Genomic DNA, 27264 nt, shown 5'->3' with positions numbered 1-27264 from the left:
AGGATTTTTTTTTTATCATCACAAAAGAGATACGAGACACCGATAGCAAAGACAAACAGACACAAAAACTCTTTTGTTCCCCTGGAAATCAAATTATTAAATAGAAACTATCTGATATAGCCTTTTTCACCTGTAAATTATGAGTGAGTCTGGTGTGAATGTACATTTTTTTTTAAAATTATGTTTTGTTTGCTGTATTGCACAAATTGTAAGAAAATGTCCTTAAGGACAATAAAGATTATTATTATTTTTATAGTTCATAAATGTACAAAGATCTGCTGCACCCTTAAGTAGAGAAAAAAAAGGTTAAGGTTCAATTTTCTTTTGGACTGGTATTCTCTTTCTTTGATTCCCATAAAAAATACACTCTAATTACAAGGCAGTCTCTTCTGTTGATTTAGTTTATTAAAATAACTTTATTCAGAAATAGCTTGGAAAAAGGCATATTTAGTTAGGTCAATATTAAATATGCATTCTCTGTTTAGGATCCATCAACTCAAGAAACCTAAAAGAAACTAGTGTAAATGCAAAAAGAGCAGTAAGTTATATAACAAAATCATACTCACATTTGATTAGAGTAAAATCACTAAATTTAGAAAACACTCCGGGACATAAGAATAAAAAGTAAAGTAGCAATAATACATAAAACACAGAGCCATAACTTACTCATAGGAAAATAAAACCTATTGAAATACTTAGTAAGACATAAAGATATAGACACATTTCTTATTCCATGTGCCAGAACAAATTTGTACAAGTTCTACTTCATCACTAGCGCTATTAGAGAATGAAATGGGTTGCCTGAATCAGCCAGGAAAATCAATGACTTGGCAGATTCTAAGTCACCGATTAACATGCATGACTAGATTGACACATGAAATGCGTTGGATGTTATTTTCTTTTAAAGTAGGATTGTAATCTATTGGAAGAAGGAATTTACCTTATACAAATAAGTCATTGAAAACAATTTGCAATGGTAGGCTACTTAAAACATTAGTCTGAGTTATTACAAAGATCATGATAATTGAACTTGTAATGATTAATATAATCTTATCTTATATAATACAGATGTTACTTCAAATAAGAAGATGATTATGTCCTACACAATGGTAGGCTACTTAAAACATTAGTCTGAGTGCTTATAAAGATCATGATAATTGAACTTGTAATGATTAATATAATCTTATCTTATATAATACAGATGTTACTTCAAATAAGAAGATGATTATGTCCTACGCATCATGCATTTAGTCATGCATATTAACCAATGACTTAAATTCTGCCAAGTCACTGGTTTTCCTGGCTAGCTCAGGCAACCCATTCCATGCTCTAATAGCACTAGGGAAGGAGTATTTGTACAAATTTGTCCAAGCATATGGGATGAGGAATGTGCCTTTATTTTTGTGTCTTTCTGAATATTTTATTAAATTTTGTTTTTGTATTTAAAGATTATGGTTAAGTGTTTTATGTATAATTGCTACTTTACTTATAAGTCTTCTATTCTGAAGGCTTTCTAAATTTAGTGATTTAACTAAAGGTGTTACTCTAGTCAAGTGTGAATATTCGTTTGTTATGAATCTCACTGCTCTATTTTGTGTCTGTTCCAGTTTCTTAATGTTTTCTCGAGTTGGGGGGTCCCAAACAGAGGATGCATATTCTATTATTGGCCTAACCAAGGTTAAATAACATATTAGTTTTATGTTCTTATTTGATTTATAGAAATTTCTTTTAATAAACCCTAATGCTTTGTTTGATTTTTTGATAGTTTCGTCAATATGGGTTAGGGCAGTTTTTCATTTATTATAACACCTAGGTATTTTGCCTTTTTTAGTTTGTGTTACTGGTTTACCATGAATATGATAAGTGGAATTTGTTTGTTTTAGTTTTTTTGTTACTCTTGATAACTGACATTTTTCTGGGTGGAATGACATGCTCCAATTTGATTCCCATTTCTGTAATTCATGTAATTCTCTTTGTAAAATATCTGTGTCTTGTGTTGTTTTTATTGTTCTATATATTATGCAATCATCTGCGAATAATCTGACTTTTGTTCCTGAACTAATGCAATTTGGTAAATCGTTTATGTAAATTAAAAATAGTAGTGGACCTAAGACTGTTCCTTGAGGTATGCCTGAGTTTACTGTTATTGGTGTTGATTTAGAGCCATTTATTATTACAGTTTGTTCTCTCCCTATCAGAAAATCTTTAATCCACTGATGCAATGGACCATCAATGCCAAAATATTTTAATTTTTTTTAAGCAAGCTATGGTGGTGACTTTTATCAAAAGGTTTTAAAAAATCTAGTAAGATAGCATCTACTTGCTCACTGTTATCTAAACCTTTTAAAAATCATCAATTAGTCCTATTAGTTGTGTTTCACATGATCTATATTTCCTAAAGTCATGTTGGTATGAAGTAAGGACATTATGTTTGTCTAAGTGGTTTATGATGTTGCTACATATTATGTGTTCTAGGATTTTACATGTGATGCTGGTCTGTAATTTCCTGGGTCTGATTTTCCTCCTTTTTTAAATAGAGGGGTGACATTAGCTTCTTTCCAGTCCCTTGGTACTCTGCCCTGGTTAAGAGATGCCTGAAAGAGTATTTTGAACACTGGTGCTAGCTCATTGCTTAGTTCTTTTGAGTAATTTAGCTGGAATACCATCAGGTCCAGATGCTTTAGTAGGTTTGATGTTGGCTAATAGTTTTTGGATTCCCTTTTCTTGTACTTCTATATCTCCTATGTTGTCTACTTGGTTCAAATTAAGTATGCATGCCAAGTCTCATAAATATTGGTCCAGGCCAGCTTTAAAGTTTCTATAGAGATAGTTTTCATTCTGAAGAGTTGAAAATGAATTTAGTTTCAGTTACTGCATTACAATTGAATGCAAGATGTCTCTACATAGGTGTCTGTGTAGCAGTTTTAAGAAGTGTACTTTGTAAGCTGTTGCACTTCTTGGAAGGCTGCCTGGTTGTGTGGTATGAGATCTGGCTGTGATCTCAAAGGTCCTGTGTTCCAAACCTCTCCGCCATCATCAGGATGGTTGGGCTAATAATTTTTTATTCTGAAGGAAAATTTAAAACATTTGAAACAAAACTAAACACACATGTGCTTCAAGGGGTAGACACAATTAGTATAGGGATAGTATTCATGATTATATCTATTCATATGCTAGGACAACATTTCTACAAATACTCCTTCTTCCCTAGTGCTATTAGAGCATGGAAAGGGTTGCCTGAGCCAGGCAGGAAAACCGACTTGGCAGAATTTAAGTCATTGGTTGACGTGCATGACTAGATGCATGACGTTTAGGACTGTAACACAACTGCTGGTGGGTTTCATGAGTGTGTAGTTATATTGTATTAATAGACATGTTCAAATCTCTCTTGGTGTTTCTTACTTCCGCTAGAGCAAATGTCTCTCAGAGCTTGTTACAAACACACTGCACTAAATACATTGAATGAAGCCATTTGAAGGCAGACAATACCTTTATTGAGTAAACATAATTTGGCTAATCCAGCCCCAAAGGCATAAATATCGTAATCATAAAATATAGTTAAATCACGACTCCAAGTCAGAATAAACTCGTTGTTTCTACAACATGCAAACTAGCATATGCTGTGCGTCCTTACTCTACGAGGACCAAAAAAACTATTGTTCATTTTCTTTTGCGTCTTGACCTATTTATTCACTTTTTTTTTAGCTCTGTTCAATCTTAATGTGAAGAAATGTTGATTTCAACATTTTTTTTTTTTTGGAAATTATAGTTTAACATTATAAACATGTGTCTGTACCTAGACTATGTGAAACAGATGACTTAATTGCCAAACTCAATCAATCAAGATAAAAATGTCAATAAACAATATGGGTGAATGATATTTTACAATAGAATTTTGTCAAATATTTAGAAAGTTTTACATAATAGTCAATCATGTTGTTGGGTTTTTTTTTAAAACTACATCTTGGTACATTTATCACAATACCGATACAATGCTATTTCGTTTTAACTTGGGCGACTAAGTTCAACTTGCAGATAAAGTCAACAGGTATGTACATTCTTTTTAACTTCCTGGAGAAAAAAATCACTTACTATATTTTAGCCCGTTTTTATGCGACTAGTAAAGAAGCCTTTATTCTTCTTAGTCTATGCTGTTTATTTATTTAAAATAAATGGAAGATTATTCACTGACTTTTAAAACTTTCAACTTAAATAAAATGTTTTAAAACCAGCCACAATATTTTGAGAGTCCATTCATATACCGTATATAAAGCTTGTAGAGATCTGGATCTAGATAGATGATTATAAAGAAATTTAGATTTAAAAATATAGAAGCAATCTAAGAGATGTAGACCTAGATTTAAGATACTTTTTTTTTTTTTCTATCTCTAGATCCTCCATCGTCATATCAGACAAGAGGCGTTAAAATTTCTCAGAATTCTAAATTGATGTTAGTCTACCATGGCTCCAAAGAAACGTGTTTATGACCATGATACTGACGTTTTGAAGGCTGCTATAGACAAGGTCAAAGTCAACGGAATGTCCTATAGAAAGGCAGCCGAATTACACAACATACCTATGGCCACCCTGTATGACAAGGCAACAGGAAAGCATCCTGTTGTTTTTTGTAGGTCCCTATTGACTAAAACGGAGGAAAAAGGGCTGGCCAAGTGGCTTTTAGAGTTGTTCAGATTTGGCTTCACTAAAAACAGCATGGAGATTCGTGAGACTGCACAGGCCATTATTGTTGCAAGAGATAATAATTCTGAAAGTGAAGGCCAGACAGTGATTCCAAACAGATCTGAAAGTGAAGGCCAGACAGTGCTACCAAATAGATCTGAAAGTGATAGCCAAACAGAGCTACCAAACAGATCTGAAAGTGAAGGCCAGACAGTGCTACCAAATAGATCTGAAAGTGATGGCCAAACAGTGCTACCAAACAGATCTGAAAGTAAAGGGAAGGTAGAGCTACCAAACAGACAATGGTTGAGTTCATTTTGGGCTAGGCATCCAGAACTGCCCCCTAACACAGACCTTCGAAGAAAAATTGACCTTATTACACCTTGTGCAGTTGACTTGTGGTTCCAGAAATTCCACAAAGCAATCGATGCTATTGATCCCAGCATCTTGTCCAGCCCCAACAGAATTTTCAATGCTGATGAGATGGGCTTTCAGTTTGACACAAAAAGTAAAACTGTCAAGACTTGTAAAGGAAGTAAAAATTCTTACAAAATCACTTCTGATAACAGTACCCAGGTCACTGTGTTAGCTTGTTGTAATGCTGCGGGGCAGTACATCCCCCCTTTATTAATATATCCATGCAAAGAAACTCCAACACATAACTTAATTGAGAACTTCCCAGAGGCACTCCTTCAATTGTCAGATAATGGATGGAACACATCTGCCTTTTTCTTCTCCTGGCTAAAACATATTTTTATTCCATCAACAAACCACCTTCCCAAACCTATCATACTTCTTGTTGATGCACATACCAGCCATACTTCCTTTTTGGAAATCTCCCCCATCTGTTCCCAGAACAAGATCATCCTGTACTGTCTCCTGCCTCATGCTAGCGACATTATACAGCCACTGAACCAGGCATTTCTTAGCACTTTTAAACCAGCTTGGTCTGATGCTCTCAAGCAACATGTTGCAAACACTGGCAAAGGTGTTAAACTGGAATCTTTTGCTGGAGTCCTGAAGTCTGTATGGAACAAAGTGGCTACACCAGAGATAGCCTCAGACAGCTTCGAAGCAGCTGGGATTTTCCCTTTAAATCCAAGCAAGATAAGCTCTAAAATTCCATGGTTAAAAAAAGATTCTTCAAAAGTTTCAAAATCCAACTGTACCTCCCTATTACAAGTCCCACCTGAAGGCTTCATTTCCTCTGTTGCACTTGAGTCTACATCTCCTGTCCTATCCAAGTCTTCTGCGTCACCTGAATCCACTACATCCCCTGTCCCACCAAGGTCCCCTACATCATGCTTACCATTAAAATTGGAAGACTCTAGTGAGACCTCTTCATCCTTAGCTCTAGCTGAGACCTCAACATCTCACTCAGCCTCTATATACATAGTATCTCTCGATGACTCTACATCCTTAGTCTCACCTGAGGCCTCCACATGCCAAGGTTCATCGGAGAACCCTATCGCAGCCCCTACGACATACAATGACCAACAAATAACTGCACTGAAAGAGCATTCTTTTTTTATTTGTAATGAGATGTCAGGAGGTGAACTGTCCATGTTTTTTTCTAGACTCGCCAATCCCCAAACCCAGATACTCTTTGATCCCCTCCATGAGAAGAAATTTCAACAATTTGAAGCCTTGACTCGCTTCATGGTACAAACCTTTAAAGCCCCAGAAGATCTATCACCTAAAACCCCACAGAGGCCTGATAACATTGTTATGGTGCCCACATTGAAAGAAAAGGAACAAGGAAAAAGAGGGTGCCCTGTGGCGACCACAAACTTACCCGGCAGAGTCAGCGGCGAAGAGCTCAAAGACGCCCTGAAACGAAAATTGTCAGAGAAAGTGAACAGGTTAAGAGAAAAGAAACAAAGAAGAGAAGAAAAAGAACAGAGGAGACTGTTTAAAGAACTTTTAAGGATAGAGAAAAAGAAAAGGAAGGAAAAGCGAGCACGAAAGAGAGCTGAACAAGAACAATTAAAGATCGCCACATTGTCACACGTCCTAGATGGTAGCACTGATCCAATAGTTAAGAGAGATAGTGAATTTGAAATGGTAGTTTTTGAGGAAGCAATTGACAATTTGGACCTGATTAACGTGACAGTTGCATAGAGCATGACATAGAAACTTCATTTACTTGGAAACACAATGCAGAACATATACTGGCAATCACTACTTGTATGTTGTAAATAGAAATGTAAATAAAAATTAGTATATAAAAATTAGTATAGAAATCTTTAGTTCTCTTTTGTAAATACGAATGGAAATATCAATCCCTTGAATATAAATCAGCACCTTCTGTTATCAGTTTTTTTCTAATCTGTTGTATATTTATAAAGAAATATAAATGACTTTTGTATGGGTTATAAATGTATAATGATCTTTATATAAAAACAAAGTGAGACATTGTTGGCATTCTATCAAGAAAAGAGTAAAATTTGATGTTTTCTTGATGATGGAAACACTAAGTTAAATATGACAACCTCATTTGAATGTCTGCTCCTGTGTAGCAGAAAGTTGATTGGAGCAAATATCTTAGGCCTTTGGAAACAGGGGTCTCTATCAAGTGGCGGTAGTTCAGTGATGATAAGGCAAATCTGGTTAAGAAAACTTTGACTTTCGGTCGTAGGGGTGCTGTGAGAGTTTGCTTAACCAAATCCCCCCCCCCCCCCACCACTTTTCACAGTCAGCAGCTTATTTTAGGTGAATATATAGAGATAGGCCAGTCATTCTCCCATCAAGTTGATACTTTAAACAATTATTTATTGTAGCTAACAAACAATGCTCAATTAGTAAATTAATTCTTGGTAATTAATTATTTCGTTTGATATTAAATAAGGGAAATAGCTTTTACATTATTGGTAGATATAGTTTAAAGGACGGAGTTCTTCCACTTTAAATAAGCGTTGTTGGTTTTTTTTTTAAAGTGATTTTTTTTTTTTATTTTGCTTGTTTTGTATTTTATGTTGTACAGCCCTCTCTCTCCACTGTACCTTGAAGGATGACTTGATAGTGAGACATTACTGTTTCCCTAATTTTTATGTTAGCTAGAAACAAAACAATATGTACAGCATCCTGGTTTTAAAATATAGTTGTGAATTGATTTTTGGTTCAATCACTGCATTAAACTTAAAGGGTTGAGTTCAACTTTTTTTTTCTTTTAGCTGCTTGTAAAACACACAGATTGATTGAACTTATGTGGTATATAAATTCGTATAATATATATATAAATTAGATGCATCGGTATATAAATCTCAATTTAATTTTTGCAAATAAAAATGGAAATATCTGTAGTATGTAAATTACCGGTACCATATTTGTATTTTATTTTGTTGTAAATTTATAAAGGAATGCATTAAATCTTTTGTATGAGTTGTAAAAGTATACATATCTGCTTTATATTAATGTGTAAATAAAACATGCATTCAAATATTTTTGTGTGTTATTATTTTTTACATAGCTTATATCAACTCACTCTGTCTGTCTGAATGGCCGAAATCTCAAATCAAGTTGATATTTCACACAATTACTTCTTTTACCACAAGAATCAATAAAAAAAAATTAGTTAATTTAACTATTGGTAATAAATTACTTTGTATGGTATCTCAAACAAGGAAATAAATAGTACTTGATTGAAGTGGTGGAATAAGCTGAAATAGTTACTTGTATATTAGGCTGCCATCCAAGGCTTAGAAAACACAAACGTGACAGAAACAATAGATAACTATACAATCTTCAGGGACACTTTGCTAGCTGAGTTGTTACCGCGTTGGCTGAGAAGGCTTTGGCCCACAAGTTAGAATTCAGGTCGTTCCCTTTTTTTAAAATACTTTTACAACATGATCACCCAGATACCCAGTTCTTTCTCTCACTTTCAAACTGGTCCAGACAAGTGATAGAATCATAGCGTATTCAGAGAGCTAAAAGCATGAAATTGGGCTAAGCAAAAACAAATTGGAACCGGTAAAAAAATATTTCTAATTGCACAAATTATTATTGTTAGTCTAAATCTATTACAAATTGAATTACATGACTGATCCAAACTAATTAACTCTTTCTCTCCTAATTGACGATACCAGCGTTGATTCCACCAGAATGTGGTAAATAATTACGGAGAGAAAGAGTTAATACACATTTATATAAGCTTTGTTTTTTAAAAAGTATTTTTTGAATTTTGCTTGTTTTTAAATGTTATGTCTTCCACGACCAATCACGTATCAAGCTTAAATTTTGCACAATCATTTCTTGTACCCGGTACCTGACAAAACAAGAATCAATTTTTAAAATTAACCTATTAATTAATTATTGGTAATTAATTATTTTCTTTTGTGTCAAACAAGGGAAAGAAATATTACTTGACAGACGTGACAGTAAAAGTTGCATTAGTCCTCTTTATACTTTTGTGTTGAGAATCAGCTCATCTCTTAAAGGTTTGAGACTAGAAATAGCCATGAAACCTATTTTCATAAGCACTTAGCTGTTTAGATCCATTACAAATTTAATGACATTACTGACCCAAACTGATTGATACATTTAATGTAAGCTTTGTTTTAAAAAAAAAATTATTTGTTTATATTTGTTAATAACCTAATTATTTAATTCCACACTGGCTCTTAGCACCTCCTCCACTAAAGAGTTGGTTGTGAAGTACTGCACTCCTCCTTCCAATTTGTGGCCAAGCAAATACCATATAAGCTCTCTTTTCCATTTAGTACAGTCTGAAGTGCAAACTTAAGGAGGAAAAAGAACTCCACATGATTTAAATATTGATTCCATAATAAAAAAAAAAACAACAATTTTAACAAGAAATTACATGAACTTAGGTGCCTCACAGAGTAGCAGTAAAGAAATTAGTATGAAATGTTGATTACCCAATACCTAATTGCACTCAATGAAACATTATTAGCACATGCACATGCTAAACCACTTAGATAAGCATAATATCCGTAATGCAAACCCTGAGCCAATATCATCAAATAGAAAAGCAAAACCTAATAAAATACTCAGACACAATGATAAAGACAGATTTCGTATTTCTTATGCTAGGACAAATTTCTACAAGTGCTCTTCCCTCTTGCTATTATTGCATATTATAAGGTACAAGTACACCATAGGAATGATGAAAAATGTCAAAGTAGATTTTTTTTTATACATTAACCATTTCTCTGTAGTTTAAAATTTATTAATTTCATGCAAATAACTCAACATAAGAACTTCAATATATTTTTACACGTTGGTCGGTGTGTATTGTTTACCTTAGTAACCCTTACTAAGAAAAAAAACGAAAAATTAAACTAAAATTGCGATACGGTAGCTTGTAGAATCATATATAATGTATAAATCATGCATAATAATAATGATAAGACTTGTCTTCAAGTCCGAAGATTATTGAGGAATGCAGTATTTCCCGTGGCTGCGCAGCCCCAGGGCAAGCATAACCATTGTGATTGTCATTGTCCGCAGGTGGTCGATTTAGATTTTTTTAGATCTGCGTTTGTCCTCGGCAGCAGATTTTCTTTTGGTCTCTAATGTGTATACCGCGGCCTTAGTGAGTGACCTCCAGCTGTGTGATACGGTATATTGTGTAGGTAAACCATGGAACAACCATTCAAATAATCATTGCAAAGAGACGCTACTCTTAAAATATTGGCGAGTTTTGGTGGTTTACGTTAGTGACCTGGAATCTGAGTATAGATCTAGCTCTAGCTCTAGAGACTAGAATCTAGATCTAGATCTAATATTTTTTTCGGTGCCAATGGTGTGTTTGGAAATTTAGCATCATTATATCGGAATTTTTCATTTGTTTTAAATGATAAAGCAGATACATCTAGATATAGATCTAGAAAGAAAAGAAAGCTTTATAAGACGATATAATGATATACTTGAGATAGCCTAAGCCAGGCTTAAGGCTAAGCGGCTAAGAGTAGCTCTGACTGAGTAAGACTAGAAATACTAGATCTAGAATAAGTTTTGAAAATAATGTTAGCGCCTAGCCTCTAGGTTAGAATGAGTAGATATACAATAATATTACTGTGATATGATGTAACGATCTAGATCTAGATGAAAATTCTCAGGTGTTACCTAATATCCATAATGACAATAAATTACAATGAATGGGTTTTTCTTCAGAGAATATAAGGGGCAAAAAATCCAAATAGACCAAGAATGTGTTGTAGACCTAGATCTAGTATAGTAATCTAGTTAATTATTTAGCCACTAAGCAGTTGTCCGAAGGGATATATTATACAATAGGTCTATATATATAGAGAGAGAGAGAGAGAGAGATCTAACTCTTTGATCAGTTATTATAAAAAATCAATTTTTGACTAACTTCACAGAAAAAAATAATGAAACTTTAAAAAAAATATTTTTTTATAATAGAGTAAGACCTTATAATAGAGGATAAGCTTTATGTTTCAAGTCATAAATAAGCCTACAAAGCTCAAAAGCATTGATTGGTTAAGACATTTGGAACTAGCATTATGTTTGTGAAAACGTTAGAAGCATCACTGTTTCCCTAACCTAAATTATTTTATGTACCGTACCTTTAATGTTTCAAACAAATAAAGAGCATCCAGGTTTTAAATATCAAAGAGTTGAAAATTTGAGCTTAGTTACAATTACTGGATTACAGTTGACTGCAAGATGTCACTATGAGACCGGCTGTTGTTACCTTTGAGATGATTGTAGCACATTTGCTTGAATGAGTAGACACCAGTGGTAGTTCTAGATTTAATTATGGTTTCATATATTTTATTATTCTGGATAATTAATCAGCTGGAACTAGCCATTGAATATGATACAAAGCACATTGCTTCGATCCTAACTGAGGAAAACTGCATGATTGACTATATTCTCCCATGTTCAACCACTGATTTATTTTTAGTGCAAATAGATATTTAGGAATGTGCTTTTGTTTTACATCAAGTTGGGCTGTTTGTATTATGACCTCTTACTTTGCATAAGTAGCTCTGACCAGAGGCAGACTGGGTGTCAAAATCGGCCCAGGCATTTCTTTGTAATCCTGCCCATAAATTGTATATCATAATGATATAAGATAAGATAATATAGATCAACCGCCTTAACTCCCCCCCCCCCCCCCCCCAAACCAATGTCAGGTAACCATTAGAGCTAGGTGGATCCCGAAATTAAAAATCACAGTATCACCAGGATTCGGAAGCCTAGCGCTTTACCACTCACCATCGCGTGTCTTGTCTAAGGATGTAGGCTATTATATTGTTTCGGAAAAATGTGTTAGATTAAATTAGTACTATAATGTAAAAGATTTTTTAACACGACGCTCATAAGTCACTTTTATAAGATACTATTATAGAACCTCAATTTAATACGTATCATATTAGTCATAATGACATCCTTGAGGTGGCCCTACCGGCCCGATTGGGTACCGGCACACCGGGCATTTACCCGAACGCCCATATAGCCAGTCCGCCCCTGGCTCTGACCAGTCTGATTCTTGAGATGTATAAGTGTAGGCACATTTATTTTCTAGGAACAATTGTTTTTCTTATTAAAAAAAAATGTCTGTAAGTGTGCGGCAGATGTAACATCTTATACCTGAACTAAATAGAAATAAGGAGAAATTATCAATATTTAGTTTTACATGTGCCTGATGTTCCTTAGATTTAAAGATTATACATCCTAGCGCAGACCTTGGGCATGACAGGTGGGTATGGCAGCTGGCAGAACCATCGAGACAACAGTCCTGCGCACTTAACACAAGACCAGGCAGCCTTCATAATTAATATTTTACACTAGCTATTTCTTAAAGATTTAAGAAAATTTCACAGTATCATTATCCACACATCTATGTTTAATTTTTAACTGCTAAACTTCTAAATTTGTACCGGATACTATACATCAACTTTACTTTTTACATTACCGATATAACATTATTTCGTTTATTTTTATTGGCTGACTATGTTCAACTTGCGGATAAAGTCGACAGGTATGTAAATTTTTTTCTGCTAGACAAGAAGTCATCCAAGTCACAAGCTAGCTAGTATATTTACCTTGTTTATGAAATTGTGTCAAATTCTTTTCAATCTATACTGTTCATTCATATCAAATACAATGGGTGGGTTAGGTTTTTTTTAACCTGATTTTGTAATAATATTTTTTCAATAAATTAAAATGCTTCAAGAGATCTAGATCTAGATAGAATAAAAAGAAAAATAGTTTGTATCCACATTGTAGATATGATCCAGAGATATAGACCTAGACTTGATTTAGATCTAGAAGCAGACTATTAAATTTTGTTTTTGTTTTGTTTTAACTCTAGATTTTTCATCCTATCAAAGTAGAACACTTAAGATCATCACAACCAAACAGAATTTTTAATTGGTCTACGATGTCCTCAAAGAAATCAGCTAGGGGCATTCGTCATCATCATGACATTGAACTTTTAAAAACTGCTATAAATGCTATCAGAACCAAAGAAATGTCACTTAGAAAGGCATCAAAGTATTACAATATTCCGCTGACCACGCTGCATAATAAACTGCAGGGGACGAATCCCTTAATTTCTAAAAAATCCCTTCTAACTATGGATGAAGAGAACAATCTGGCTAAATGGCTTATGGAGCTATCTAATTGTGGATTTGGAAAAAGCAATAATGAGGTTCGGGAGACTGCACGGGCCATCATTGCTGCTCGTAGCAATAATTCTGAAACTCAGGAACAGATCGAGCTACCAACCAGACAATGGTTGCATAGATTTTACAACAGGCATCCAGAAGTGCCTTCAAAAACCCCAAAGTACCTTCGAAAAGAAAGGGTCACTGTTTCACCTACTGTGGTAGAATTATGGTTCAAGAAATTCCAAGAATATATTTGTTCTATTGATATCACCATTTTTTCCAACCCCAACAGAATATTCAGTGCCGACGAGATGGGCTTTGTCTTCAACACAGACAGTTGCATCGTTGAGGCATGCAAGGGAAGTAAATGTACTTACAAAATCAAATCTGATACCCAAACCCAGGTTACTGTACTAGCTTGTTGTAATGCAGTGGGGCAGTACATCCCCCCTTTATTAATATATCCCTACGAAGAAACTCCAACACATAACTTACTTGAAAACTTCCCAGAAGCTGTCCTTCAATTGTCTGATAATGGATTGATCACATCTGCCTTTTTCTTCAACTGGCTAAAACATATTTTTATTCCATCAACAAACCACCTTCCCAAACCTATCCTACTGCTTGTTGATGCTCATACCAGCCATACTTCCTTTTTGGAAATCTCCCCCATCTGTTCCCAGAACAACATCATCCTGTACTGTCTCCAGCCTCATGCCAGCAACATAATACAACCGCTGAACCAGACATTTCTTGACACTTTAAAATCAACTTGGTCTGATGCTCTCAGGCAACATGTTGCAAACACTGGCAAAGGTGTTAACCTGGAATCTTTTGCTGGAGTCCTGAAGCCTGTATGGAACAAAGTGGCAACACCAGAGATAGCCGCAGACAGCTTCAAAGCAGCTGGGATTTTCCCTTTAAATCCAAGCAAGATATTTAACTCGGACAAACCAGTACTAGTATTAAGAGAAGCTTGTTCGTCTGAGAGACAAGAGGATGACATTCAAAAATCACTTTGTTCCTCCGCATCTGAAGCACCGTCAGATAGCTCATCAGCCTCAGTACAAGTTCCACCTGAATCATGTACAGCTCTTGTCTCATATGAGTCATTTAAATCTGTTCCATCCAATTCTTCTGCACACTTTGTCCCGCCAGAGTCATTTGCATCTAGCTCACCATTTGATTCCCCCGTCCCCAGTAAGGCCTCTGCATCCTACTTTATATTGACATCTTCAGTTGAACCCCAGACCTCAGCCCTATTGTCATCTAAGAGCTCTACATCCTTACCTGAGGTCTCCACATCCTTAGTCTCACCTGAAGAGAAACATATCTCCCAGAAAAAGAAATATAGTCTTCAACAAATAACTGCACTGAAAGAGCATTCTTATTTTATTTTTGAGGAGATGACAAAAACAGAGCTGTCCATGTTTTTTTCTAGACTTACCAATCCTGAAAATCAGATCTTCTCTGATTCCCTTCGCGAAGAGAAATTTCAACAGTTTGAAGCTTTAACTCTTGCTGTTGAACAAGCTTTTAATCCAGAAGATCCATCATCTGAAGCCCCACAGAACCAGGAAAACATTTACAAAGTGCCCACATTGAAAGAAAAGGGGCAAGGAGAAAGCACGAGCCCAACCCATACCTTACCCAGCAGAGTCAATGGTGAAGCGTTTAGACAGACCTCAAAACGTAAATTGTCAGAAAAAGGTGAAATGAAAAAAAAACAACTGACTAACAAGAAAAGAAACAGAAAATAGAAGAAAAAGAACCCAGAAGAATGTTTTAAAAACTTAGAAAGATAGAGAAAAAGAAGAACAGAAAGCAAGAAAAAAAATTAAATGAGAACAATTAAAGAGGGCGACTTTGCTACAAAACAGGAACATGAGAAAGAGATTGACAGAGAGTTCATCACATGACGTTGATTTCATTCAAGTCATTTAAGTGTCTAACATATGACTTATAAGACAATGTTGCACATCAATGGCATGCTTTCTGTTGTATATAAAAATGGAAATATCCACTGTATATAAATTATATGTTATCTTTTTGAGTAAAAATGACTGTTATTTTCTGTTAACAATGTACAGAGAAATTTAAAAATTTTTTGTATGTGTTGGAGATCTGTAAACATCTTCTGTATATAAAGTTAACAAATTTAAAAAACAAATTGTGTTTTGTTTTTTTTTTGTTAAATGTCAGAGTTTGTTTCTTGTATAACAAAAATATGATTCAAATAGCCATATGAATCCACTAGGAAATTTTAAAGAATTTAATGTAACATACCTTATAGCATCTGCTAAGTTCTAATTATTAATGATCATCATAATCCTCATCAGGAGGCATGGTGGCTGAGTGGGAAAGTGCCTGGCTTCCAAAACAAGGGTACCAGGTTCAAATCCTGGTGAAAATTGGGATTTTCACTTTCAGGATCTTTAGAGCGCCTCTGTGTTCACCCTGCTCTAATGCGTACCTGACATTGTTTGGGGAAAAGTAAAGTGGGTTGGTTGTTGTGCTGGCCACATAACACCCTCAATAACCATGGGCCACAGAAACAGATGACTTTTACATCACTTGCCCTATAGGTCTTAAAGAGAAATGTAGTTTTGGCTACTATAATCATCATCCAGCTCCATTGGAGTGATAGCTTGAGAGGTTCAAATCCTCTCTTGCAAAAGCCCTGGACAGATATCCTGCTGTAAAACATGTAGTGCACCATACAAGTTGAGAATTGATAATTTAATTATTTATGATGGCTCATAATATTGTTTGGAAAAATCTATAACACACCCTAGGCCAACTTTACTTTTTTTTTTTTTCAAAGAGATTTCATATACATACTTAACATTGTAGCATATAAAGATGTAGATGTAGACATTTATACTTATCTGTAGGCCAATTTGTGAAGTCTAGGCAGATACAGTGGAGTTTACTTGCTATCCCATTGCAAAATGAATACAGAAATACTAAATTTATTAATGCTACCGGTACGCTGTTAGAAGCGTGGTCGAGAGGCTAAGTACGCTTGAACTTGGCTTGGCTTGGCTACCTAGAAGAGGGCTCGAGGTTCGACCCCCCGACTCTGGCAGAGTTGCGTTTACTGAGCGCCTAAAGGCAGCATGGAAAACCAACTCCTAGATACCCCCTCGCCCCCCTCTGTTCCACAAATGAGATTTGACCAAAGCGATATGAGCATGCTATAAGCATGAAAGTAGCGCTTTATAAAAAGCTATAATATACATGGCTGATAAACATTTACCATATTGCTGAAATCTAATTGGAAGAAATTGGTTGTGATTTTTGTTGTGTTAGAAAATAGGGACCAGTCAGTGTCCAATGGGGGCATTGAAAAAACATAAACTTTATGGATGCTTGCCATTGTGCTTAAGAAATCTATTTAATAACATCCCATTGACAGTTAAAGCAGATTACTTTACAGAAGACTCTATCTTCTGAAGATTACAATGCCCAGTACACATATAAATAAGATTATCTTCTGCAGAGTACAATCATCTCTTTACCATTTCATTTCACATTTTGGAAAATTTACTTTTATCTTAATTAATCTCATTATGAGCAACATATTCACACAAAATTTTGGTTAAAAAATACCTAAGCCCAACAATATGTTAAGGTTCCTCCAAGGTCTTAGTAATTATCTTACTAAATTATACTGGATGGTTTGTTGGTCGTGTGTTATACACTCAGAACTCTTTTTTTCGATGGTCCCAGATTTGAACCTTACCTCTTTCCCTCCTGTGGGAGGTTTAGTCTAGGACTATTAATCTTCATTTCTGAAGGAAAGTCTGAAAGCTCAAAATTAAGTTTAACATTAAAACTTCTCCCTGCCAATAACACTACATTTCATGAAAAAAAAATATCAAGAAAATTAGTTTTGGTAATAAATCATTAATGACCTATTCTGTTCATAATATAATACTCTCCAACTGGAGAGCTATCACAAAGGCCGTGGGCGACCATTTTAATCCCAGCAGAAACCCCTTGTAAAGGACAGGTGCATAAGATGTAGAGAAAACTAAGAGGACAATAGTTTTGCATCAGAATCGGAAAATTATGCAGGTCCGCAACTGGGTTTGCATAGCGGTGTGAAACACTACATTCATCCTTTATGTTTAGAATCAAAGACATTGCCAATATAATACTCTATTATATAGAAATGATAACTGCCCGCTGCCATCCCCTGTAAACATGTGGGAGTTTAGGGCTAGGATGTAATTATCTTCAGAATCTGAAAGAACATCCAAAACTTGCAAAAAAACATTTTACAAACATTGTTGATGTGGACTCATTTTTAATCTTTACCCCCAAAAAAATGAAATTTTGCTGCGGCTGATTTTAGTTTTGATGGTTAGAATGTTAAATTGTTTTCTTTGATAATCTCAGAAAGCTCGAAATGATTACAGATTGTTCATTTCATGAAAATGCATTTATCTAGTTGATAACGAATTCTGTCTCTTTGGTTGCCAGATAACTAAAATATGATTGATGAAAATAAATGACCAAATAACGTCTTTTTAAATTGACATGTAGTAGCTAATCAAGGTGCAGAGTTATCATAAAGAAAAAACTCCACATGAATAATGGCTACAAAAATTTAAAAAAAAAATTTTATAAATATAAACAAGATAATTACTTGAAAAGTAGCATCAAAAATATTTAAACATTAAAATGTTAAAATTGAAATAGCTTTTTGTTCTTGTTGGTCAATGTTTTCTGACAAAATCATTGGTTTCTTAAATAAACAAAAACAAAAATTTTTAATGATACATTTTTTGGGGGGGGGGAAATTACCCTTATTTTAACAATTTTATTTAGGGTAAACAGAGCAATGTTCATTACATATTAATCTGTGCAAAAATAAATGGTTATTATGTAGAAATGTTTTTCTTTATATGCATTGATTATTAAGTTGTTGTTTTTTAACTATTGGACATAATCTGCATTCAAACACAGGTGTGTGTTCTGGGTATTTACTTAGACTGCCATCAAGTGAACTGTCTTCTGTAGAGTCTAATGCATTGACATAGTAGCTTGAAACTGAAACCAAACCAAAAAAATTTCCACCATTTTCTGCTTCTTCTGCCTATGTAGTAGCAATATCTTCATTGATAATTTATTTGCGCCACTCATGCCCTTCTTCCATACATGATTTTGGTTGGAACTGGATGTTGTCTCACCATTTTAGTCTATTGTACAAGGTTGTTGATAATGTTTGCTGTGCCTTTGTTTAAAATACATAAGAAGTCTTATGCAAAAAGTATAAACCTAATGCAAGCAGCAAATTTTTTAAACTGACTTTAATTGGCAGCCTAATAATTGCATGAGATACATCTGCAGATTTTTTTTCCAGAAAAAAAAAATATTTGATAAAAACAATTATTAATATTCTAACAAGGTTCTTCCAATAAAAACACTAATTGTGGAAGGTTTTTTTCATAGAATTCACAAATCAGTTTAAATAATAATAATAATAATAATCTTTATTGTCCGTATGGAAATTCGTCTTACAATTTGTGCATTACACCAAACAAAAAACATTATAACTATAAGAAACCAAAGTGTACATTCACACCAGACTCACTCATAATTTACATGTGACAAAGTTTATACCAGAATGCTGTTTAGTTATAACAAGCTTCTATGAGAAATCTGAATTGTTTCTCCTCTATTTACATCGCTACTGGTTCTATGTATTTGTGTGAAACTTGGATCTCAACATCTGGCAAAATATTGGTCCCCATACAGATATTTATTATCGTTACTTCCTGGAGTACTTAAAGAATCATGAGTTCTAGCACCAAGGTTTAAAGTATTTTGGACAAGAGACTAATATCCTTGATTTTTAAGTCATATTTTTCATTCCATCATAATAAAATTTACTCAGTACATTACCAGACATGCTACATACAAATATATTTTTCTCTCTTGTTCACATAGTGTTAGATAACTTAAAGACTTGTTTTGGTTTAATCTCTTATTTACATCTTCAGGTTTGACATCTACCGCAAGGTGCCTAAAGATCTTACACAGCCTACCTTAACGGGAGCATTAATTTCAATATGCAGCTGTCTGTTTATGACCTTTCTTTTTGTATCAGAACTGAAAGAATTTTTAACAGTAGATGTGTAAGTTTTTTCGTTTTTACTTTGCATAAAAAAGAATCCAGTGCGTAACTTGGCTTTTTTTTTAGGGCTTTTGTGCAGCGCAGCTTTCATGCTTACAGCATACTCTGTATGGTCCAATCTCCTTTGGGGACCAGTTGTGAGAGTGGATATCTGGGACAAGGCTTTTTTGCTACTTTAGCATGGAGGCTTAGAGGTAAAGTGCTTGGCTTCTGAACCAGGGGCCCGGGTTCAAATGCTGGTGAAGACTGAGATTTTTAATTTCGGGATATTTAGGGCGCCTCTGAGTCTACCCAGCTCTAATTGGTACCTGACATAAGTTTGAGAAAGGCAGTTGGTTGTTGTGCAGGCCACATGACATCCTCAATATCCGTGGGCCACAGAAACAGATGACCTTTACATTATCTACCCTATAGACTGCATGGTATGAAATGGGAAACTCAATTAAGGTGCTCAGCAAACACAACTCTCTTCAAGTTGGGATTTAAACTTGAGCTCCCAAATTAGGTAAACAAGCTCTAGCAAACCATTTTAGACTCAGCCAACCATTTTAGACTCTCAGCCAACCATTTTAGACTCAGCCAACCATTTTAGACTCAGCCAACCATTTTAGACTCTCAGCCAACCATTTTAGACTCTCAGCCAACCATTTTAGACTCAGCCAACCATTTTAGACTCTCAGCCAACCATTTTAGACTCTCAGCCAACCATTTTAGACTCAGCAACCATTTTAGACTCAGCCAACCATTTTAGACTCAGCCAACCATTTTAGACTCTCAGCCAACCATTTTAGACTCTCAGCCAACCATTTTAGACTCAGCCAACCATTTTAGACTCAGCCAACCATTTTAGACTCAGCCAACCATTTTAGACTCAGCCAACCATTTTAGACTCTCAGCCAACCATTTTAGACTCAGCCAACCATTTTAGACTCTCAGCCAACCATTTTAGACTCTCAGCCAACCATTTTAGACTCAGCCAACCATTTTAGACTCAACCAACCATTTTAGACTCAGCCAACCATTTTAGACTCAGCCAACCATTTTAGACTCAGCCAACCATTTTAGACTCTCAGCCACACATCTCCTATTTGATGTAGCAAAAAATTAGGAAAGCCCAATGAGAAGAAATAGAATTTAGCACCAAGCTTTCAACAGCAATTGTTCTGTAATATATCTTTTACAAACAAAATTAACCATCATTGGTTTTCCCTAAAAAGAAATTTGCAGAGTAAAATATGAATTGAATATTGGCAAGTTTATAACTTCTTTGTTAATATTGACACCAGTGTTGAATGAACCCATACGTCCTAGGTATCTTAAGTTTTTGGAGTTTTAGTTTATTATTCTGTATCAGTATCTCTGGTGACTTGTCTTAAATATCTGGGATGCCAGCAATGAAAAGATACTTTGTAATAACCAAATTAATATCTGAATTATTTTTTGGAGAAAGAGACAGTAGTGGTTAGTGGGGAAGTTAAATTGTCATAGAGCATTTGATTAAGGTGGAAAAATGTGCATCCTGCTGACATTTCTATGAGATTTTATGCTCTGATTTCTATTACTTGCTCCCCAGGCAAAGTGTTTTGACTGTTGAGGACCCTGTGAAACACTCTGAGAAGATACCAGTCTTCATCAACATCAGTTTGCCAAATATGCCTTGTGAATGTAAGTTGGTGAATGATTTTTTTTTTCATGTATTTTTCTGATTTATGCATAAATTGTTTCTACCCAATACGCTCTATGTAACTCTTTATGTAGAAACAATCTCTTTGTAGCAGTAAGCTCTGTTTATCAGTTTGCTCAATGTAGTAGCAACAATCTCTCTATATTGGTAACCTCTATTTTAGAAATTAGCTCTCTTCAGCATTAATCTCTATGTAGCATTAATCTCTCTGTAGTAGTAAGCTCTATGAAGCAGTAAGCTCTGTGTAGCAGTAAGCTCTCTGTAGTAATACCTTTTGTGTAACACTAAGCTCTGTTTAGAAACAGTGGTAATCTTTTTAAGTAGAAATAAGCTCAGTTTAACAGTAAGCTCTATGTACCACTAAGCTCTATCTAGCTTCACATGTTGGATATAAAAGAAAACAGCCTGCATACAATCTAATGTAGTTGTATTTTCACTTTGCAGACATTGGTCTTGACATCCAGGATGACATGGGTCGTCATGAGGTTGGTTTCAGAGACAACACGCACAAAGAACCTTTGAATGATGGGAAAGGGTGCAGATTTGAATCTCATTTTTTGATAAACAAGGTATGTTGTTTTTTTTTAAAGAAATTGTTTATACAAAGTATTTTTTTATTACAAATCTTAGATCAACTCTCTCTCTTTGTCTGTCTGGTAAAATGTTTGTACACATTATTTTTCCCACACCCAACCTTGGATCAAGTTGAAATTATGCACAATTATTTCTTGTACTGGAGGCTCGGTGGCTGAGTGGTAAAGCACTTGGCTTCTGAACCAGGGTCCCGAGTTCAAATCCTGGTGAAAACTGGGATTTTTAATTTTGGAATATTTGGGCGCCTCTGAGTCCACCCAGCTCTAATGAGTACCTGAAATTAGTTGGGGAAAAGTAAAGGCGGTTGGTCATTGTTCTGGCCACATGACACCCTCGTTAACCGTAGGGTATAGAAAGAGATGACCTTTGCATCACCTGCCCTATAAACCACAAGGTCTGAAAGGGGAACTTCACTTTTTTTTTATATTACTTGTACCTCACAAAACAAGAGTCAATAAAAGAAAAAGTTAACCAATTAGTTAATTAACTCTTGGTTATTATTTTGTTTGGTATCAAACAAGGAAAAGAGATTTTTTTTTTTTGTACTTGAGAGATGTGGTGGTGTAAGTTGAATTAGTCTCCCTAACGGAGGCCAGAGTTCAATTCAAGTTGTACAACCTTTTTTTTTTTTTAAGAAGCAATCACTGTAACATTCACACAGATACCCCCTTCTCTCTCCCCCTCCCACTTGTCCCAACTGGTCCAGACAAGTGATAGGGTCATAGTGCATTGAGAAAACTAAAAGCATGAAAGTGCACTAAACAAAAACAATTGGTAAAAATATTTCTAATGGCACATATTTATTATTGTTAGTCTAGAGCTATTACAAATTTAATTATATGACTGATCCAAACTTATTGATACAATTACACTTAATTACACACACCCACATTCACTCAGATACCCCCCTTCTCTCTCCCCCTCCCACTTGTCCCAACTGGTCCAGACAAGTGATAGGATCATAGTGCATTGAGAAAACTAAAAGCATGAAAGTGCACTAAACAAAAACAATTGGTAAAAATATTTCTAATGGCACATATTTATTATTGTTAGTCTAGAGCAGGGGTGGGCTAATTACGGTCCGCGGGCCACATGCGGCCCGCCGGAGTGTTTTATGCGGCCCGCTGTCACCTACAGAAATCAGGTGTGCCCACAGTATATACATATAAAAATGCAAATATTAAAAATAATATCTGTATAAATTATTGAAACTGTCTCATTATAAAAAGTTTTAAGTAAACGAAGATTATGCTTATTGGCTATACATCAATACACTCAATTCAAAACAAAATCTCTTGAGTGTTGGGTAGGCTTGAAACAAGATGGCAAGTGTAACAACTGATGGAGCTCAATCTTTCACTGAGAAAAATAGTTTTTTTGTGGGGGGGGTTTAATATCCCAACCATTAACTCTAAACTGGAAAGTTTGCACAAAGCTGCATAAAATTTCAAAATTTCAGCACGACCCTGTAGCAATCGAGCTTATTAAAGCTAGTAGAGAAGGCAAATGAGAAGAATATAAAATATCAAGGACGAAATTGTTATATTACTTATAGGACATTGACTGAGACCTTGTTACCAATATTTCTAATGAAGAGTGGAAGAAAGATTTCATGTTTTATATGAATTCCATTGCAATTGATTGCTTGCATATGAAGTGTAAATGCATGTTAAATCTTTTCAAACAAGGCTTTCCCATTTCTACAGGCAAGCAAAAGAAAATAGCTTTTGTAATTTTCCTTTGCTGAAAGGTGAAACTACTTCTAGTGAAATGATTAACAGTACAACGCTTATTAAGATCCCTTAATTGTGCAATTTATAAAAGCAAATTTTAAGACGTCAAGAACCAGTTTTCAATACCATTCTGCTCCAGAGGACAAAGCTCCAAGCAAAGAGAAGTTCCTGTCAGTATTTCCACGGGACTCTTATGGGTGCCAGAAGCTATATTTCCACACTTAAAAAAACTTTGCTGCTATTCACACTATTTGGGTACACATACATCTGTTCTTCTTCTATATATATATATGTGTGTGTGTGCGGCCTGCCATTCCCAGATTGTTTTTAATGCGGCCCTCGATACAAAAAGGTTGCCCACCCCTGGTCTAGAGCTATAACAAATTTAAGTACATGACTGATCCAAACTTATTGATACAATTACACTTATTATAAGCTTTGTTGTTGTTTTTTTAAAGAATTTCATGTGTGTGTGTTACTGTACATAAATGCATAGGAGGATCTAAGTAATACTGATATAGCATTTATCTAAAATTTTGTTTTGCTTCATAAGGATGGCTGCCTGATCATGCGTTATGTGCCCTGTACAGTCGCTCAGTCATCTAAATGGTCTCGGTTTCATACCCCACCTGCTGCCATCCCCCGTCATCCTGCGGGGGATGTGGGCTAGGATGTAGATTGTCTTCAACTCTGAACATCTGAAACATGTAAAACATTTTACAAAAACAAGTTCTGGATATCCCTTCAGATATGAAGACTATTATGTACTAGTCAAAACATCCTGCAGCCTGGCTAGAGATGGAAGCAGGCAGGGTTCAAACTCTAGACCATTGGGACAACAGGCCAAATTGCATACAGCATATACCATTCATGCCCAGGCAACTTTTGTCTGTAGATGTTTATTTTTTTTTTTTATATAAAATTTATCTCCTGGGCATTGCTTTGAAGGTTTTCAAGTTTTGAAAATTAAAAAAAAATACTTAATAGAATTATTTTTGAATTTTATTTTATTATTGTTGATTGTTGTATTATAATTTGTATGTTACAAGTTGAAAATTGTTTCTAACTCTGCATGTACTTGTCCCCAGGTACCTGGCAACTTCCACATCTCGACACATTCTGCTCACTCTCAACCCCAAGATCCAGACATGTCTCACATTGTCCACAAACTCAGGTTTGGTATGGAGCTGGAGACTGGCAAGGTCAGGGTCATTCCTTGTTTGGAGTAGGAGTTGTTTATTTCTTAGAATTTTTTTTTCATCAGTAGAATCAATGTTTGGTGATAGAATCATCGTTTACTGTTAGAGATGATGTTACGAGGTTGAAACCTTTAGGTGTTTAAATAAAAAAAACAACTAGAATATATGGGTACCTGGGAAAAGTAAAGGCGGTTGGTCGTTGTGCTGGCCACATGACACCCTTGTTAACCATAGGCAACAGAAACAGATGACCTTTACATCATCTGCACTATAGACCACAAGGTCTGAAAGGGGAACTTTTTTTTTTTTTTTACTGGTCTGATTAAAATAAAAAGTATAAATTTTGAACTAGAGATCTAGACTATAGAAGTTAAAGTCCTTAAGGGACTGCAGGCACGACATGGCCTAAATTGTGCCGATGTGCCTAAAACCAAACCAAACCATAGAAGTTAATTTTTAATAATTTTATTGCCAAAGGAACACATTTTTTTTTAACTATTAATTTGTTTTAAAGAGATAAAACAAATATGAAGATTTTTTTAAAAATATTTATACTTTTTTTAAAGATTTTTTTTTTAATGTGAGATTTTTTGCCTAAAGATAGTGGGTTTTTTTTTTTTTATATTTTTTCTTATGTTCATATGACCAAACTCTGCAGAGAAACTCTGAAATCTTTTATTTTGTAAAATAAGCTGTAAAAATATAAATCAATCACAATTTATTTTTATTTTTTTGAGGTAATGGAGCCATATTTACTATTTTTGGAAAAAATAGAATTATGGTTTATAGCCTAGGCTATTACTATTTATTATCTTATATTAACAAAAGTATTCAAGTTATTCCACATATATTTTAAAAACAAATGAATTTCTAATTAAAATTTCATATTAAAGCGTAACAACTGGCATAGAGTATTTTTAAGTTACAAATTTTGTTTTTAACAACCATAGTTATACTTTTTCCTCATTCTCATTGTTATATTGGAGCGTTCAAATGACTAGACCAATATATGAGATGAACTGGGCAGTGGTTTCCAAATCAGGGAGCTCTCCATATAGTTTTCTTTCTATAGGGGTGTTTTGGGGCTAATCAACCATTTTTTAATACATTTTCTGGTTGCTGATTCTTGTGATGTATTGTTTCACTTTCTCTTTCAGAATGTGAGAGGATCTTTCAATCCCTTGGAGAATGTGGACAAGAGAACTGGTAACCGTAAGTATGTTTAATTACTTGAAACTTAGTCAAACTCGCAATCTCCAAGGTGCAGTGGAGGGAGCATGAAGAAAGGGCCGTCCAAAGAAAATCTGGCTGGAAAACATAAAGAATGGACCGGCCTCTCTCTTGATATCCTACTAATAACATCTGCTGTGGAGTGGAGGGATTACAGCCACCCCCTATGACAAAAGTCAAGAAACAAACATGATGAGAGAGAGTCCAACAAGAAGATATTCTGTCAGTGAAAATTCAGGATTTTAGTTCCTTTTATATTTAGAAATTAGTTCCTTTTATATTTAGAAATTAGTTCCATTTATATTCAGAAATCAGTTCCTTTTATATTTAGAAATTAGTTCCTTTTATATTCAGAAATTAGTTCCTTTTATATTTAGAAATTAGTTCCTTTTATATTCAGAAATTAGTTCCTTTTATATTTAGAAATTAGTTCCTTTTATATTTAGAAATTAGTTCCTTTTATATGTAGAAATTAGTTCCTTTTATATGCAGAAATTAGTTCCTTTTATATGCAGAAATTAGTTCCTTTTATATTTAGAAATTAGTTCCTTTTATATTTAGAAATTAGTTCCTTTTATATTTAGAAATTAGTTCCTTTTATATTTAGAAATTAGAACCATAGTTTCATTTATTGCTTTGATCTGACTTGTTTTGTTGCATATTTATTAAAATGAAATCAATGTTTGCAGCTTTGTCTACGCATGATTATATCCTACGAGTTGTGCCATCTGTCTATGAAGACAAACGAAACAACATTCGCTACCCATATCAGTACACATATTCCTACAGGGTAAGCCACGTTCATATCATCCTATGTTGTTGATTGTTTCCCTAACCATATAAACATAATATCTTTATAATTGTATACCAATAGGTATTGATATTTTTTTGTAGGATCTGATGCAAATGGGGCATGGAGGAGTCGTGAGTCCTGCCATCTGGTTTCGCTATGACTTAAGTCCAATAACAGTTCGATACACTGAGAAACAAAAACCTTTATACACATTTTTAGTTATGGTAAGCTATAATCTTTTTTTTTTGTAAGCTGAAAAAATGTAACAATTTACACCAGACAAAGTTTTCAGTAAAGATTTTGTCACAATTGCAATATGCCAGTACTTTTAGTTCTGACCTCTAATCGGTTGTATTGCAACAGTTATCATTCTTTAAAAATTAAATTCACCAGCTGAAAGAAGTATAGAAATAGAGAACGTTTAGAGCTATCGGAAATTTCTAAAATGAAAGTTTCATCCCGTGATCGCAAAACATCTCTGGTGACATGTTGAGCATGTCGTTATTGACTTCAGGATGTCATTCAACAGAAAGGGAACTGAAACATTGTGGGTTAACCTGCACAAATACCACATTACAGTTACCCTTAAAGAACTCATCA

The 27264-nt window shown here is 34.7% G+C and overlaps 1 protein-coding gene across 3 annotated transcripts in view; it reads left to right on the top strand.

Moving 5' to 3' along the window:
* Nucleotides 1-27264, top strand: part of LOC106063552 (endoplasmic reticulum-Golgi intermediate compartment protein 1-like) — a 59645-nt gene that overhangs the window by 24436 nt on the left and 7945 nt on the right. The window contains exons 2-8 of one of the 3 annotated variants that reach the window (XM_056005750.1): nucleotides 19298-19432; nucleotides 21005-21096; nucleotides 21560-21684; nucleotides 24531-24644; nucleotides 25799-25853; nucleotides 26561-26661; nucleotides 26766-26888. In XM_056005750.1, coding sequence (XP_055861725.1) covers nucleotides 19298-19432; nucleotides 21005-21096; nucleotides 21560-21684; nucleotides 24531-24644; nucleotides 25799-25853; nucleotides 26561-26661; nucleotides 26766-26888 — 745 coding nt within the window. Of the gene's footprint in view, nucleotides 1-4392; nucleotides 8122-12988; nucleotides 15835-19297; nucleotides 19433-21004; nucleotides 21097-21559; nucleotides 21685-24530; nucleotides 24645-25798; nucleotides 25854-26560; nucleotides 26662-26765; nucleotides 26889-27264 lie in introns of those variants that run through there. The other 2 variants (XM_056005675.1, XM_056005544.1) reach the window with 2 other exon arrangements.

Source organism: Biomphalaria glabrata, chromosome 1 (assembly GCF_947242115.1).
Source record: "Biomphalaria glabrata chromosome 1, xgBioGlab47.1, whole genome shotgun sequence".
Classification (NCBI taxonomy): Eukaryota; Metazoa; Mollusca; class Gastropoda; family Planorbidae; genus Biomphalaria; species Biomphalaria glabrata.
The sequence above is the reverse complement of the archived record's forward strand: the minus strand, read 5'-3'. Positions and strand labels throughout refer to the sequence as shown.